The sequence below is a fragment of the Cyprinodon variegatus genome, unplaced genomic scaffold, assembly GCF_000732505.1.
Source record: "Cyprinodon variegatus isolate N-32 unplaced genomic scaffold, C_variegatus-1.0 Scaffold229, whole genome shotgun sequence".
NCBI lineage: Eukaryota > Metazoa > Chordata > Actinopteri > Cyprinodontiformes > Cyprinodontidae > Cyprinodon > Cyprinodon variegatus.
The window spans coordinates 460,597-478,867 of NW_015150682.1; the positions used below are offsets into that span (position 1 = coordinate 460,597).

The window sequence follows — 18,271 nt, forward strand, 5'->3', positions numbered from 1 at the left end:
GCCTATACGCTTTCTATTGTTTTACGTCCTAGTCACGTGACCTTCAAGATTCCAGCTGGGAGAAGAAAAAAATATATATATATGGCCGACATTCGCTCATTTTTTTGTGGAAAGATTAATAACTTGAGTTTGTTTTTGCATTAAAATGAGTTTTGATTACATTTCTAGTGAGAAATGTATAGTTTGTTGCCAGAATATTTACTCAGGGAATGTACATATTCACTTGCTTGTTCGTTTCTTGCAAAGATTTTTCAAGATAATGTGAAACTGTAACGTTTTGGTATAAACATGGCCGAGATTTCTCTATCTTTTAGTGGGAAAATCAATAATTTCAATCAGTTTCTGCATTTAAATGGGTTTTGATTACATTTATAGCGAGAAGTGTAGGGTTTATTTAAATAATATTTACTTAGTGAACATACATAATCACCCGCTTGCTAGTTTTTGCTACTGTTTTTCGGATCACTCACAAACGTCCTCTGCCTTGCTGCGTTCGCTGTCACTCCTACTCCCACCCTGCAGCCCTGCATTTTTTTTAATAAGCATTTCTTTCGCTGTTCGCATTTTTTCTGGTCTTTTTGAACCTGCCATCTTCGGACATTGCACTCCGTAACTCTGTATTTCTTTGCTGCCTGATAGTTAGTTGACGCCTGTGCTTCATTGACCATCATTATTTTAAAATTGGTGTCATAACTCTGCCTCAAATTTCTTCAAATGTGTCTAACTTTTGATCCGCTCCGTTCTGGGTAGCGACTCTCCATTTGTACCATTATGTCACTTCTTCTCTGTTGTGACAGAAGGATGACCCCAGCCACAGTTTTCCATCTTCATGAGGTGACTGGCTTTTAAAAAAAAGGTGTCCTCTGCTGTTGCGTTCGTGTAGCGACCCCAGACAACTGCAAGCTGGTATAATTGGTTAGATCCCAAATACAAACGACGGCCCCATATTTTCCCATTGTTTTTAATGCAAAAAACTTTGTCCTATATTCAGGCCAATACAGTATATATGTATGATTCCAATTTAAAAAAATAATTTTGTGGGTGCAGCTTATTGTGATGTGCTCTCTATAGTCCAGAAAATATGGTTTAAGACAGCAATATGTGGCGTGATTTGCTAATTTATTTCACCTGAATAAAAGCTAATGAGGTGTAAGCTTGAGGTCAGAAAGACAGCTCCATCTTTGTTTGCGTTGCTGTGAATAAACTTTGTGTTTATTGCCAGTGATTGACTGAAGTGATGCATCTGTCAGTATAAACAAAAAACTCTGGATGGATAGTGTGAGAAGAGGCAGAAAGATGACTCATGCATGCTTAATCTTCATCTGTCTTGGTGGTAGCTTCGCACCATGAGGTTATTAAATTGAATTAAGGCTCAATATCAAATCGACCACAGAGTATTTTTTCAAGAGAGAATGGAGACTGTTTGGAAAGAGTCGAGTCAAAAGTGATGAATGAAGGAATTAGAAGAAACAGTCAGGGAAATGACAAGCTCTCTCTCCAGCTGATTATGTCGACTCTTCTTTCATACTTTAATCACTTATGACATTCAAGTAGCATGACTTATTTGTCTGACGGGGAGATTCTCATATATATATTCTCCTTTGTAATTCGCTTTGGATAAAGGTGTCTGCTAAATGCATAAACATAAACAAATTATTAAACGCTAAATAAATTTAAAATATCCTGTTAGATAATAAAATATGTATTCTAAATAATAAAATTTAAATAAATAATGTAATTACTAGGAAATACATATTATTTGAATATATGAGTAAAGCTAATAGAGAGTAAAATAATTATAAGCATTTTCAGGATATGTATTGCCAGTATTGTCTGTGTCAAGGATCAGAAGAGAGGACTCAGTATTCAAAGCAGGCAGACGTTCACAAAAGCGTTTATTTAAAATTGATGGATAAGCACAGGGCTGCTAGGGTGGCTACTGCAGGAACTTCTGGTCTTAAAGTTCAGTCAGTGCCCAGAGGAAGAGATGGATTCCAGCTGGACAGCTGCCAACATGACGTGGCCAATGCTGCCCAGAGAGTCCCAGATGCTGAAGCTTTGAAGACTGCAGAACTGGCTGGACATCGGATCCAAGCAGGTGAAGGAAGCCAAGACAATCCAGAGGAAGAAGTCAGAGCCGGTGTTGAAGAGATTCACACAAGTCCGGGCCAGAAGCTCAGAGATCCAAAGAGGCAGACGGAAAATCCAGGTTGGTGTTAGGAAGCAGTTCCAGGGTCGTCAACAGGCAGAATCAAGCAGGATTCAGGAGACAGGTCAGGCAAACAGATCAGAACAGGAACAGGCAGGCTCAGAAGTCCAAAGGCAGAATGGGTCAGGATCAGGCAATCAGGAACTCAAAAAACACCATGGCCCACTAGAAGACTCTCACCAAAGGCTTGAATAATCTGGCACTGATGACTAGAAGCAGACACGTTAAATTGAGACTGGAGCAGGTGACACAGGTGAACGGTGATGATAAACTTGGTGGAGATAGACAGGAGAATGTAATGAACAATCAAGGCAGTCATCAGCACCAAGATCATGACAGTCTGTGGGATGTTTGTTTTGGGGTTATAGGCTGAAATATTTGTGAGCACCTGCTATACAAAACATAGAGCATCCCATACATATATTGATATCTCTTTTATTGCAGAACCTTAATATCAGACTATAAGATTTAGAAAATTCTAACTTTATTTGAAAAATGAATTAATAAGAGAAGTGTTTGCATTTCAAGAAACTATTTTTTTTCTCCAAAATTAACCTTTGCAATTGTCATAATCCCTTACAATAAGCAAATCCTTATTAAATGACTTATGATGATTCAAGTTTCCAGAGACTTATGATAAGTAATGCAGGAGTTATACATCTTGGGATGCCACTGAAACAATTTTTTTAGGGTTTTAACAACACTCTTTGATCTGCAGTCATCTGACAGGAGCTTTCATTACATCATACCATGCTGTTGTCCTGACTGGTGTCAATTGTGATTAAACAATTCTACTTTACAAACATGTCTTTCTTAGTTCATAGGAAAATATTACTCCTTTCAGCTCCTGTCAGCTCTGAGATTCCTCAAAGGTCAATTCTATGTCAAACGCTCTTTAATTTGTTCATGTTGAGTTTAGGGTCTATTTTTAGAGAGCACATCTCAACGTTCCTTTAGATTTACAGCTCTTGGGGTTGTGCAGAGAGAGAATAAATCCCAAACATGCAGTGTGTTCATGATCACTAAGTGTGCTTTTTTCCCTAAAAAAACCCCAAACAAATCTAAACACTAAAATAATTTTTACCAAAGGGCTTATGTCATGCAAAATCAACATTTTTAGTTTATAACTATTGTATAATGCTGTTTATTCATCAAAATCTTGCCCAAAGTGGTATTCTGCTCGATTTATTCACGTCTGAGTAATCCTCGTGATTCTGTCCTCTAAGCTGCAGCCCCTCTATATCATGGATGAAAATGAGTGTTCATTACCTTTTTATGTAAAGAGGGGTTACTCTGCTCTCTCAAGGAAGTGTCTACTTCAACTGCACCACACCTGCCTAGTAAACAACAGCACCCCCTCTTTCTCAAATCACAGAGCTGATGTTTGGGATTTCTGCTCAAAGTTGGGAAGAAGTGCCTGTTTTAGCATCTAATATGCAGAGTGACAGCAAATGTTTATCTATTAGCTATAGAACATGTCCAAGTGGGGTAATTGTGTCTTTTTTTTTGGCTATGAGAGGTCTCCTAAAGAAGTACCTGGTTGCCAGAAGGGTTAGGTCAGAGATATGCATCCTTACTGAAAATACAGCTATTAGGTTCTCTGCCATGTTTGACTGTGAATTTATCGTGTGTTGAGATGATGTAGACAGCAGTACTGACAGTTTTAACAGTCAACAGCTATGTTTACATGGATATCAGTAATCACAATTAACAACTAACAGGACTAAAAAATTTTGTGCGAACATGCCAGTTAGAACATTCTGATCTGATTCAACAGGATTGAAATGAAATTGCAATCTGATTGAGAGCGATAGTTTATGGCAATTACCAAATTGATGATCATGTATGTAAATGCTTGCCAGAACAAAGCAAGCTTAACTGAGTACACATTTGCACAGTGCCTCAATGGGACAAATGTCTCAGCGTTTAGATGTGGGGTGTTTATATCAGGGGTGTCGAAGCGGTTCCAGAAAGGGCCGTGTGGCTGCAGGTTTTCTTTTCAACCAAGCAATAACACACCAGACTACATTCATCTCATCAAGTCAGATCAGATTGCACTCAGTTGATGAGATGACTGGAGTCTGTTGTGCTATTGCTTGGCTGGAAAGGAAACCTGCAGCCACACGGCCCTTTCTGGAACCGCTTTGAGACCCCTGGTTTAGATGCACAGTTTTAGTTCAATTAGGCATGTTATTCTGATTACTTATGGCAACATGAATGGGACAATCTGATTACTTTTTTGTTTAGTTTTTTTTTATCCCAATACATTGCAATATGCCTGAGAAATTCTGTACATGTTAACATAGCTACTGTGAATCAATCTTGGATCAGGTTGCTTCTTTTATCTAATCTAATCTGGTGACAAAATTGACGACATGTATGGATTACTGACTGTATTCAGAATATAAGGAGACTTTGTCAGTAAACTCAACTTCTGTATAATTCTACCAAACATGAGGTCCGTAGATTGCAGGGAACTCAATTCCTCTGTGATAAAAGTGATAAAAGATATCAGATCTGACTACTGCCATCAGTTAGTTATCTTAAGAAAATGAAAACTCTGGAATGGCCTCCCAGAGTCCCTTAGGGTCCCACAGAGTGTGGAGGCGTTCAAGAAAGGCCTCAAGACATTTTTATTTAAAATGGCCTTTGAACATTATAGTTAGTACTTTATCTGTGTGGTTTTATGGTTATTTTACTGTTTTTACTACGTATGTTATTTTATTGTAATGTCTCGTTTTAACTATGTATGCTGTTTTTATTGTACGGTTTTGTTTTAACTATGAATTTTGTAGCACTTTGAGATTTTGTTGAAATGTAAAGTGCAATACAAATAAAATGTATTATTATTATTTATTTATTAAAACAGGTGTGAGTGGCACAGTAATGGAAACCACCATCGCCTCACAGCAAGAGGGTTCTGGGTTCAAGTCCAGGGGGAACTGGGACCTTTCTGTGTAGAGTTTGTGTGTTCTCCCTGTTTCTCCCTGTATCTGCATGCATTTTCTCTGGATCCTCTGGCTTCCACCCACAATCCAAAAATCTGTATTTTAGGTTGCTTTGATGTTCCATATTGCCCTGAGGAGTGAATGTGAGTGTGCGTGGTTGTTCGTCTCTGCGTGTCTTTGTGTGGCCCTGCAATGGACTGGCTGACCCTCCAGGGTGTGCCCCCCCTCTTGCCCATTGACCACTGGGATAGGCTCGAGGTACTCCCGTGACCTCATTAGGGAATAAGCGGTTATAATAACGGATTGACAAACAGGTTCTTTTTTGTTTGTGCTGCTACTCCTCTAGAATCTGCTTTTCGCAAATTAGACAGCAATACATTTTTTAAGCCTTTCATTCAGACATATAAAGGGAAAATGGACATATCTCTTTCTAGCAAAGATTTTGTGTAACCACTTCTGTAAAAAAGAAATTTACTTAGACCCAGCTGATTTGAAAGGATGAGGATGCTCACTGTTGTCCAAAACTTTCTACATTTTATGAAGATTTCTTCTTTGTGAAACCATCTCCAGAGGTTCCACAGGAATTCCTGGAACAGCCTAGGTGATCTGAGCTTGTCTGTTTAATCAAGCCTTAGAAACCTTGGGATTATTTTTGACAATGTAATGTTATTAAAGCATATTTCAAATCAACTGATAAGCAACTGTTTTTAAATCTCTAAGTTAATAACATTTTTTTTTCAAGCTAATTGTCCATGCATTTTTATCTTCTTTTTTAGACTACACTTCAAACCTTCAAGATTTTGTTCTTCTTTGACCATCTCTTCAGTGATGACTGCTTGATAAAGCTCAGAATGCACCTAAGTGGATTGCTCTAGCATATTCTTACAATAGAACCACCCAATAGAGGCCAGATGTAGATAAATATGTGTCAGTGTTAACCTTTTTAATTTGGTAAATGTATAAATGCTATCCATGAAATTTCCTAGGAACACAGGTTCTCCTCATCACAGGACATTGTTTGGACAGTTCCTTTAAAATGTCAGAAACAACATGATGATACAAAATGCTAAACAAAGTACGACACAATAAAAGGCATGTAGGCTTTATGCTGTTGTGGCCTTAAGGCGACATCATGAAATTAGGAAACACCCACACAGAGAGGAGGAGTTCCAGTGAAGGCAAACATCTTTCTTCCATGTGGGTCCAAATAGCACTAGAAAACAACAATTTATGTTATATTAAATGAAAACTCCAGTTCCAAAGACAATATTTCATCATATGTGTAGTTCATCTGTAGTTGACCTTGAAAGACTAAAAGAAGAAGATCTGGAACATTCAATGCTAAATTGAAATACAATAATGTAAAACGTGATCTAACTTCTTTTTTTTTTAATGTACAACCACTTATTTCACTGAGAATTATTATTATTTTTTTTTATTCGGTGACAAAGATGTAATAAATTGTCAGCCAAAGACATTTTAAACATTCAAAATTATATTAAATTCTGTTTTAGTCAGTCTGTTTCAGTGAAATTGATCTAAAAATCATTCTCACCTAAAAAGGGTAAGAGCTGCTGAACCTTATCTGTGAAATTAAAACCTGGTTTTAATGTGTTTTGATCCGTAATTAGACTCGAAAGCATGTTCAACAATAGTCTTCCATTTAGACCACTGTTATGGTTTTAGTCATGCAGCAGGACATATTTTACCCGGCACTAAACAGAGTGAACATAATACTCTAACCCTGTTGTCTTCGCTTTCAACTCTTGTTCGCATTTTAAATATTACATTGTAAAGCCTGAAATGATCTTTCCCTTAATGATCTTCCATACTATAACATTGACTGAAACACTCTGGTAGACACTATTCAACAAAATATAACTTCTCTTTGACTGTGTTGTCAGTGCATGTTTTTTATGTTTTTTACAGAATGCAGCAGTAAAAACAGCAGGGCTTGAGCTGGAAAGAAAATTAACAGCAACATTATTGTTATTATATTTTGGACATATGGATTTGTGTTAGAGTGACCAATGGCGCCCCAGAGGAAATATTTACTCCTCAAAGCTTGCTCTTCTATAGCTCATGAGACATATTTGAGTTCATATTTTCTCTGAAATGTTTCTTCTAACATTCACTTGGAGAAATAAGGTGAGACATTAACATTACAGTACGGGAGTCAAGGTTGAGATTTATAGAAGATATCTTGCAAAATTAAAAATTTACATATTCACCTGTTCACACACATACAAACTTTACATTATGGCAAACCACATTGTAGCCACAGCTTCCCTGGAGCTCATTGACCACCATCAGTTCTCTTCACATACAGTTTAAGTCATTTGCCCAAGGACACGTCATTGAATGCTGCAGACGGAGCTTGAGCCCACAACCCTCTGGTTGCAGGGCAAACTCCTGCAATTGTCACCCAACAAAGCGATAGTGAAAGAAAAATCCAGACATGTTAACCGATTGAGTGCCTTCACTTTGGTCGTCAAATTCATCATAAAAATTGACATCTGTATCTCTTTGTAGCTAGGAATTTAGAATGCATTACTTTTCTTTATGACAGGAAAAACATTCAAATCTCTTTTGCCTTATAATCCGTTGTTATGGTTGCACCTAAGTATTTTACTTCTTGGAATCCCATATAAGGTGCTTCATTGTTAATCGTGTATTGAGATTAACTCACATTTTTATAAATGTAAGTATAATCTAGAGGCTCTAGAAAACCTTTTAATCTACTTTATAACAATGAAAATTGAAAGTTGTACCATCTTGACCAGGTGATTTACCTAATGACATTTGTTTTACAGCAACATCTAAGTCTTGTATTTCAGAGTCCCATAACATTTTGAATGTGGAGTCAGTTTTTAGAATGTTGGTTTAAATGCTTTCCAAAAAGGATACTGAAGCTTTGATGTGAGTAGATTGAGTTCATAGAGAGAGCTCTCTGATTTCTTTACTTTGGATCACAGGGAGAAACAAAAGTTGAGAAAGTCTGAGAATTATATTTGAACATGTTTAGATATTTTCTGAAACTTGAATGGAGACTAAATCGAGCTTTAGTACATAGTCTCTCCTCCTCTCACCCATAGTCTGTCAGAGATAGGCATCGGCCCCGTCGCCACCCTGACAGAATAAGCGGGAGAAAAGGGATGGATTGATGTCTAGGAGAAGTACCTGAACAATTTTGGAGAACTTATTACAGGTTTTCCTTTCCTCCGGGGCTGTAATTTAATCCTTATATCTATTTAAAACACACAACTTTAAATTATGTATTTATCATTAAGTATGGGGAAGTCAGCATTATGCTGTGGGGATGTTGGATGAAAGAGGGAATCATGCAGTCAAAGAGAAAAATACTATTGTGTCAAACATAAAGTGAAATACCAGATTAGAGTTTGCATATTGGGACAAAGGGCTTTGTTTAGGAGATATTCTATGGAGGAAAGAATGAAATGTGTGGCCTAGGGGCCATTGTTATGAAATGGTTCCTTTGAAATGCAGGGATTGTAGTCATGTACTTTGCTGTAGGAGGGACTTGTAATAAATTGTTTGTATTAGAAGGACAGAGCAATGATTCTAACTATTGAAATGTCACAAATAGGTCTTTTAACTGGATAATGACTCTACATGTGCATCCAAAACAGTTACAAAGTGGCAAAGTGAAAAATATTAGTTATCTTAGTGCACTGAAATATGGATAAAGTTTAGCTTAATTTTATGTCTGCCTATGAAAAAAATGGATTTCCTGTTTTTCTTGTTCACTGTAGCATATCTAAATAACTGATTTAGGCTGCATGTTGTTATGGGCTTCCATTGCTTGCATTAGTTAGAACCACAACAATTATTGATTCCTGTGGGTTTTTCAATCTCAGACTAGAGCAACCCGGGTAAATTGTGATGTCACTCCCAGATCAAATTACCAATAACTCCAGTACACAGTATTACAGAAATCTACAGTCCAAGAAATGTTATTATAAATAGATAATGAGTGACTCTGGACTTTTTCTCCATGCTGTACATAGCTGGCTAAGTAAGCACAGTTTATTTCATAAAAATCTCCTTCAGGCTGTTAGTATGCAGTATGGCCAACAGTGCACCGATCTGTCAGAAAAGAAAACAGCATAAGAGAATTGCTGTATGTTAATTGTGCATTCACCAAACACTTTGAGGAAAAACAATCTAACAAGTGTTTTTGGCTTTTTCTTATCAGGTTTTACTGGGATCTATTAATGCTACTCTTGATGATGGGCAATCTAATCATCCTGCCTGTCGGCATCACATTCTTTAGAGATGAGAACACGGCTTCATGGATCATCTTCAACGTGGTCTCTGACACTCTCTTCATGGTCGATCTGGTTCTGAATTTTAGGACCGGCATTATGAAGGAAGACAGCACAGAAATACTGCTTGATCCAAGGTCAGTTGGTCACACAAGCGCATACTTTTCTTACAACTGAGGGGATCTGTTCAAGATATTTATATGCATGAGTAGAAAAGACGAATCACGATTGTTTCGTTCAGGTTTTACTTTATTGTTGGTGAATACTAAACCATTTTCTGTGCAGAGGAAACACCAGAGTCACTTTCACAATTGTACCCTGACAAATAAGACCCGTGTCTCCTCTTGTATATTCTTTTAACTTAGGGCAATCCGTCAGAAATATTTGAAGACCTGGTTTCTCGTAGACTTTGTGTCATCTATTCCTGTGGACTATATCTTCCTGATGGTGGACAGTCTGGACTCTGAAGTCTACAGGACGGCTCGGGCACTGCGTATAGTCCGCTTCACCAAAATCCTTAGCCTGCTTCGGCTGCTTCGTCTCTCCAGACTCATCCGCTACATCCACCAGTGGGAGGAGGTGAGTGGCAAACCAGATACAGAGGATGCTTTAGGCACTTGTTATGACAGCTTATTCTAACAAATATGACAGTAAAAAAAAAAAAAAAACAAAAAAAAAAAAACAGGTTAACTATATCTTGGTTATTATTTGACAAAATGTTAAAGATGCCACGCTTATTCCACCCTGTTCTTCATTTTGCTCTAAGATCTTCCACATGACCTATGACCTTGCCAGTGCCATGGTGAGGATTGTAAACCTGATTGGTATGATGCTGCTTCTGTGCCACTGGGATGGCTGTCTCCAGTTTCTGGTCCCAATGCTTCAGGACTTCCCCTCTGACTGCTGGGTGTCCAAAAACTTGATGGTGGTGAGTCTCCACCTCGGTCTCATGCTTCACAGATCTAATTTCCTGGTAAACATCAGAGGAGGCCCAAACTGATCAAATAACATAAAAAACAGCAGTGCCTGATTTTTTAGCCACAAGCTCAAATTACTAATATTAGGATACTAAGTGACAGATCAATACACTGTAGTACACATTTGCTAATGATGAAAAAAATATATTGCTTAAAACATTTTTGCAAATAAAACCTAACAATAAAGGCTATTCGTATAGATTTAATACTTTGCTGTAACAGCAGCTGCAGAGGTTTCGGGGTATTTCTTTACCAACTTTGTGCATTTATAGACAGAAATGGATTCTAAATGGTTCCATCTGAGACAGATTTGATGAGGAAAATTTTTTAAACCACCACTTTGCAGTCTGGAACATGATTTTAATGTAATTTATGCAGTTCCACTACAGCTCTGGTTGTACTGTATATTTAGGGTTTAGTCAGCAGAAAGGAAAACTCTGCCCCATTCTCTTCATATTTGAAGCCTCTGTCTGATTTTATTTTTCAGTGATTATCTCTGTTAGGTCCAGTTCCCTATAATTACTGAAAAGGATGTATCCCTACAGTATGAAGCTATCTCCACCACTTGTTGTTTTCATGATGGAGATGAAAGCAGAGTCATATGCAGTTCTTGTGTAATCTTACAATATCTTGTGGACTGTATTCGTAACTTTATACAGGTCACTGCTTTCCTTTCTTGTCACTCTTGCAGAGTGCACAACTTATCCAGCCTACAGATTTGAGTTATAAGAATCAGAATCCAGTTTATTGCCAAGTAGGTTTGCACTTACAAGGAATTTGACTCGGTGTATATTGTGCAGACAAAATAAATATATATACATAATACAGAACCTTTAGCTACAAACAGTATGAAACATACAATGTACTATATGTAGGGAGAAAGGCAGTGTCCGTGTCATGGTGGTTTCTGGGCCTTGTTTATAAGGCTGGTAGCAGATGGGAAGAAACTGTTCTTGTGGCGTGAGGTTTTGGTCCTGATGGACCACAGCCTGCTGCCAGAGGGAAGTGACTGTTTGTGGCGGGGGTGCAAGGGATCAGCCACAATCTTCCCTGCACACCTCAGAGTCCTGGAGGTGTACAAATCCTGGAGAGATGGAAGATTGCAGCCATATACCTTCTCTGCAGACTGGATGACACGCTGCAGTCCGCCCTTGTCCTTGGCGGTGGCAGCAGCGTACCAGATGGTGATCTTGTAGACTCTCCAAAATTTATTTGAGCCTCTTGGATTTTCCTCTGATAATACTCTGAGTTTTGGGACATGACATGGGACATGTTTGTGGTTTTGTTGCATCGTATAAAAAGAGATAAATAAAATATATGACACTTTTTGGGTTTTTTTTTTTTTTTTTTTGGAAGAATGTTGAGAATTATGTGCCATTTAAATCAACTTTTATACCCTAATTTGTATGACATTAAATCTCAATTAAATGCACAGATGTATTCTTGGCTTTAATGTCACAAAATTTGGAAAATTTGACGCTGTATGCATTTGCACTGCATCTGAGCATGTTTGATCGGTGTGCACAATATTTGTTTCAGATGAAGGCAGAGTAGCTGATGCGTACACAGTGTGGCTGTTTATCAGATAGTTTCCTCTTTATCTCCCTTAATTGGCTCATGCAGCATCACATCCTGCTGAAATGAGATTGACTATAATCATCAGAAAGATTTTAAAAAAAGAAAAGAAAACAAGGAGGGCTGTTTAATTAAAAATCTCAGCAGAGATCAGGTAGATGTGCCAGTGCATACAAACATTGAAAAGCCACAGGCGATCGGGCCTTGCTGCAGTTGATTTTTGATTGTATGAACAGCTGACTCATGTCCCAGTGGTTGCCATGAGTAAAGGTTGCTAAGCAGACTGATTCTCTGGGATTCTCCCTCGAGAGGCACCGCATCCTATGGACTATTAACATCCATTTATAATTAGACTGAAACAGGAGGTGTGCACACACATTAGGGCGACTCTTTTTAGTCCGTTTTTTCTGTCTCTGTGGGTTACATGTCATGCAGCTGTTTCCTTTTCCCTCTTCGGTAATCAGAGAAGGGATTTGTGCCTTATTAGCTTCTTGCTGTTATGAGCCCAGTCAGGTTTTCAGAGGCTCTTCTGCACTGTAGCAAATCTGAGAAAGTTACACCATACAATCCTCTACAATAATGAACTTCTTGTTCTGTTTGTGCCCCCCTTCCCCTTGCAGAACGATACATGGGGCATTCAGTACTCTTACGCTCTCTTCAAAGCCATGAGCCACATGTTGTGTATCGGGTATGGTGCCCAGGCTCCCGAGGGGATGACTGATGTGTGGCTCACCATGCTCAGCATGATCGTCGGCGCCACCTGCTATGCCATGTTTATCGGCCACGCCACCGCCCTCATACAGTCGCTGGACTCATCACGGCGACAGTATCAGGAGAAGGTGAACTATGATGGTTATTCACCTGCTGCTACACAACTGTTTAAATATTTATGGAAGAAATATGTGAGAAGATTTGCTTAATCTGTTTGTTTAAAACTGACCCTAAATTAAAGTTTTAGGCTGGTTTTTAGTTTACCCACCCTTAACCTTTGACCATAAGGATTTTAGTTGTTCACTTTTGTTTTAGAAAGCCAATAACATCTAAAATAAATAATTGTAAAAAAATCTTTACCAACAAAAGACTGAGATTAAAACATCCACTGAGGCTGAGCATTTTTTAGCTCTTCTCTTACTGAGGAGTTTTATTGTAAAAGGCTAATCCATCCTGTTTGTTTATATTGTAAGCTTATGAATATACTGTTAATTAGTATTATTTTCATAATATTTAGAGCTTTTTTCTAACATTTAGGGGCAAAACGCTAAATATTCATTTTAAATCTGTTTCAGCGTACATCAATGTATACAACTCTTAAATCTGAATCATAATTCTAAACCTTGAATCAAAATGTTAGGATATCTGTAAATGTACATGCTAGATCTAAATGTATATCTTAATTCTAAATCTTGAATCAAAATTCAAATCTGATGTTTGAAATGTTAATCTATGATATTGTCACAAAGAAATGCCAGTGAGAAGAGGAGGTAGGCTGGGTCCTTCTACATGCCTCCTCTTATTATCTTTTTGTGCCAATATACTACGGGTGTGGCCCCAAGCTGAGCCATTAAATGAGCTTGGCTAATTAGTAAGATATATTTAAATTAAATATTTAGATATAAGCAAAGTTGAGAATATTACTTTGAAAAGCAACCCCTAGTCAAAGTATCTATGTAGTTACTTATTATCTTAAATGACCAAGAAGTCATCATTCCTATTATCAGAACTTTAAATACAACTGGAAGTTCAATTATGAGATATGAAATATTTGTTATAAAGATATGAATTCATTAATTAACTATGTAGTTCTGTTAATTATGTATTCCTTTGACTAAATATCTTCAATTGGCTTTTTAAGCTGAAAAACTATGCTTTGCAAGCAATTTAACAAAAAAGTATTTACCTTGCAAAAGAATTAAACGAGGGTAACTCAATTTTAGAAATAAAAGGACAGTGTAATACAAATACTGCAGTGTGAAAATAAAATCTAAACCACAAATTCTGTTTAGCACTGAGAAAGTAAAGCGGATGTGTTGATTAGAGGCAGCCAGGTGTCAGTCTGTGTTGAGATGATGTGAGGAGCTTCTTTAGGTGTATATAAAGCCTTTGTTCCTGTACAGAATGAGTAAATAACAGGTGTTTTTTTTCTCTAGGAACACTGTTGTTGGCTGGATCTGAATACCTCAAATGACTAGGAAAATTTAAGCCATTGCAGAATTGCATCTGCAGTAGTCATAAGTGCTATCTGAATAGTGCTTGCTGTAAGGAAGGAGCTAGGACCATGAAGCAGTGTGCTTTTAGCTATATAGTTAGTGTAGGGAGCTCCTGACATCATTAGCCACAGCTGGGAGTGGTTTGGCAAAGCCAAATTTAAAGAAAAATACATTATTTCTTGACGTGTCTGTGTGACACATACGGATACACACTTTCATGTGTTTGGGGTTTTATAATGGAGAACGTCAGCCATTGGCAACATTTGTTGCCATTGGCAACTTCACTTTTTGTAGTCCTTTTCCAGAGGGCTGTAGTCCTATTTTGATCAGTGTCATACTGTACATGTGTGTCCTTAGTCTGTTAGGTGGAAGGCTGTCTGGATTCAGCATAGTAGTCAGGAGCTCTTTTCTTACACTGGATATAGTTCTAACTGTTCACCCGTGAAAGCTGAACAGTAGGAAGTAAAATTTCGGGTATTATTATCAAGGCATTGATTACATTTTTCTGTGCTGTTGCCTCTTGTCATGCTACAGCTCCTCAACCAATCAGTGTTACATATGCCTCCATCTAAGCTCTGCTTCCTACTACTTTGCCTGCAGTAAAAATCTCTCCCCACAGCAGAGAGATTGCGCATATTAACTGCTGCTTTGATAGTTGTGGTAACGAGCTATATCGCATTGCAGTAACAGCATTGCCCAAATTTGAAAACTTATTAGTTAGACTATTCTTTTTAATGAAAAACATTGTTAATAACTTCATTATTATGTCAAACCATTACTACCAACACTGAATATAAGATATTTTTTTAGATTTAAAAGTTATATTTAGATTTAAGATATATATTGAAATTTAAGATTAAAATCTAAAGAATAAAATGTAAATCTAAGATTTGTATTAAAATATAGGATGATAAAATACATTTAACATTTAGATTTACTATTTGCCATTTAATGTTTAGAAAAAAAAAACCCTAAATGAAAGAAAGAAATGTGCTAAATAACAGAAATGTGACAGTGAAAACTGTTTTGCCTAATTTTTCATTCAGCAAAACACTAATAGGTTGGCTTTACTGGCTCTTTCAATAACAATTCAAGCCAATCTTTTCAGCTTCTGTTCTTTCTAGAGTTCTACCGTACACTCTAACATTCCCATTTAACACCTGCCCTTCATCAGCATAAATGTAGAACTTCTTCTTCAAAGCCTATAATAATTAGACTTTCATGATTCATCTACATCTATAATATTATTGTTTACGCCTGTAACTTCATTTAAACCAGTGCACTCACAATGTCAAGGTTTGTTGCCTTGATTCTGGCTTAGGCCTAAGCAAATTATACATGGAAATGATCTCTTAAAGTGGATTTTTTGTTTTTGTTTTCCTTTCTTATTACAGTACAAGCAAGTGGAGCAGTACATGTCCTTCCACAAGCTTCCAGCTGATCTGCGACAAAAGATCCATGAGTATTATGAGCATCGCTTCCAGGGGAAAATGTTTGATGAGGAGAACATTCTGGGAGAACTTAGTGAGCCGCTAAAAGAGGTGATGAATTCATTAACGCCCACTTTTTTTGTTCCTGCCTGCAGCACATCCTGTTGACTTTCATTTTTTTTCTCCTTGTCATTTAGGACATAGTCAGCTTCAACTGCCGGAGCCTGGTGGCAAACATGCCGCTGTTTGCCAACGCTGATCCAAACTTTGTGACTGCAGTGTTGACCAAGCTCCGGTTTGAGGTGTTTCAGCCTGCTGACTTTATTATACGTGAAGGAACTGTTGGGCGTAAGATGTACTTCATCCAGCACGGACGAGTCAGCGTGCTCACCAGAGGCAACAAACAAACCAAACTCAGTGATGGGTCCTACTTTGGGGGTAAGGACCCGAATTTTTTCAGAAGATTTTTTTTTCTCACTAAGTGAAATGTTCTCTTTATTTTTCTCCTGAATTCACCCGAAGCTTGTTGTACTTTAATCTTCAGAGATCTGCTTGCTCACTCGTGGGCGAAGAACAGCAAGCGTCCGTGCAGACACATATTGCCGTTTGTACTCTCTCAGTGTGGACAGCTTTAACGAGGTTCTGGAAGAACATCCAATGATGCGGAGAGCCTTTGAAACTGTCGCTGTTGACCGTTTGGACCGTATAGGTAATTTCTGGGCTATTGTTAAATCTTCAGTTTGGTTTCTATTTCCTATTTATCTTCAGCTATTCCAAAAAAGCCTAGTCAATTTTCAACATTATCATCAGGAGGACTTTAAAAAGAAAATAACTATTACCTTTTTTTTTCCTCTATAATGAAAATTACACAAAATCCCAGTAACAAATCACATAAAGAAAAAACAGATGTTTTAGAATAACATTTTCAAGCAGGACTATCCTGCACTGTAAGATATTATCAGGAATTCACAACATTACACTCTAATGTTTCAAATTAAATTCCTTTTTTTCATTTTATAAACTTTTATTCTAATATTGTATAATATAGTACTGTAATGTTGTATTCTCCTGTGAAATTGATGTTTACACAATAAATGACTGTGAACATTGCTTTTGATAAATTTTACAATATTTTACTGTAGTTTTATCTAGTAAAATACTATATTCACACCATCCCTTGTGAAAACACAACATGCACAATTGCATTAAAATTTGAATTTTGCTTAAACCGCGGGGCATTGTGGGACCAAGACAGAGCAACATTGAACAAGACCATTACTTGACCTGCAGAAGAGGAGGACTAAAAGGAGGTAAGGTGGGCCTTATTTAAAGTATCAAGTAGCTTTTTCTAGTGTTAGGTGTGTAAGTTTGCACATGAACAAATCATTTTTTTATGGTCTTCGTGTGTCAATAGGAGGGATGATCAAAAGTTATTTAACTGATAAAATGCAGAGTATTAGCTGCAAATGAACATCAAGTAACCCAAGTAGCAGCAGCTATTCAACATGATTTTAAAACCCAGCTTTTCCACACAGACTGTTAAGTTGTATAACTGGATAGGTAACTGGATGCTACTTTTTGACGTATGCTTTTGAAAATACAGCTTAAAAAACTGTATGTAAACACGTGACTCATGTAAATGCGCGACAGACCCACCTTAAAATATTTTTACTGCTGTCCTGCTGTTGTGCTAAATAAACTGTGAAATAAACTGTTAAAGGAAGAAATCAGAATCAGAAATACTTTAATAATCCCCGAGGGAAATTACTTTTGTTACAAGTAACAAAAGAGGATTCTGTGGTGGAAGATATGTCCAATGGTTTTTTTATGTATTTTTGAATTGTGCGCATGCGTCAGTGCCCCCTTCTTCGCAATAGTTCTCTACGCTGGAAAAGCCTTCGTCGGTAATTTCGTATTTCGCCTAGAGAGGCAGCAAAGTGCCAGGAGGCACCTAGTCAGCAAGAAATCCCCATAAGAGATGTGCTGCATGTTTCATAATAAAAAAAATACAGTACTTATACAGAATTAAACGTAGTTTACCTGTCCAGCAGAATATTTATGACCAAAGCATCCATTTTCAGACCCTTTTGCTACTACAGGGCACGCCATCTCTGAAAAGATTCTCCTAAACACACTCTTAGCCGGCCCCGATCTCTCCCACTTTCTCTCCCCTTTTCAACTACGGTACATCGAAAAAAGGCTTTCTTTTCCTGTTAGGTTTGTCAGGATTCTTTTTGGCTATTGATGCTCGAGTTTACACAAAGAGTGAAAAAAAAGCTGCAGCACAAAACTCCTTGCAACATTGCACTTCTTTGCATCTGGGATCTCCCAATCTCGTTTTTCAGAAGTGCTGTCCGACGTTCTAAATGCCATGTTGCCCTGACGCACTACCGGAGAAACCGACCTCCCCCTTGCGCCTGTGGAGCAACATGCCAATACTGCGGGGATGCGTACGCGCAGTCATCTTATCCACAGTCACTTCTTGTGAGCCATTTGGTATGTGCATTTTTCTACAGGCCAATACAAAACCCCTGTTTTTTTTGTTGTTGTTTTTTTTTTTTACTGCAGTGAAGTATAAATTCAGCCACATACCACCTTAGGTGGTATGGTAAAAAAAGATATATATATATATATATATA

At 37.6% G+C, this 18,271-nt stretch overlaps 1 protein-coding gene across 1 annotated transcript in view; it reads left to right on the forward strand.

The window, feature by feature from the left end:
• The window catches only part of LOC107088778 (potassium/sodium hyperpolarization-activated cyclic nucleotide-gated channel 2-like), a 35,203-nt gene that overhangs the window by 7,239 nt on the left and 9,693 nt on the right, over window positions 1-18,271 (forward strand). The window contains exons 2-8 of the mRNA XM_015381154.1: window positions 9,374-9,580; window positions 9,809-10,022; window positions 10,210-10,371; window positions 12,616-12,834; window positions 15,597-15,743; window positions 15,830-16,070; window positions 16,177-16,341. Of these exons, the coding sequence (XP_015236640.1) occupies window positions 9,374-9,580; window positions 9,809-10,022; window positions 10,210-10,371; window positions 12,616-12,834; window positions 15,597-15,743; window positions 15,830-16,070; window positions 16,177-16,341 (1,355 nt within the window). The remainder of the gene's footprint in view (window positions 1-9,373; window positions 9,581-9,808; window positions 10,023-10,209; window positions 10,372-12,615; window positions 12,835-15,596; window positions 15,744-15,829; window positions 16,071-16,176; window positions 16,342-18,271) is intronic.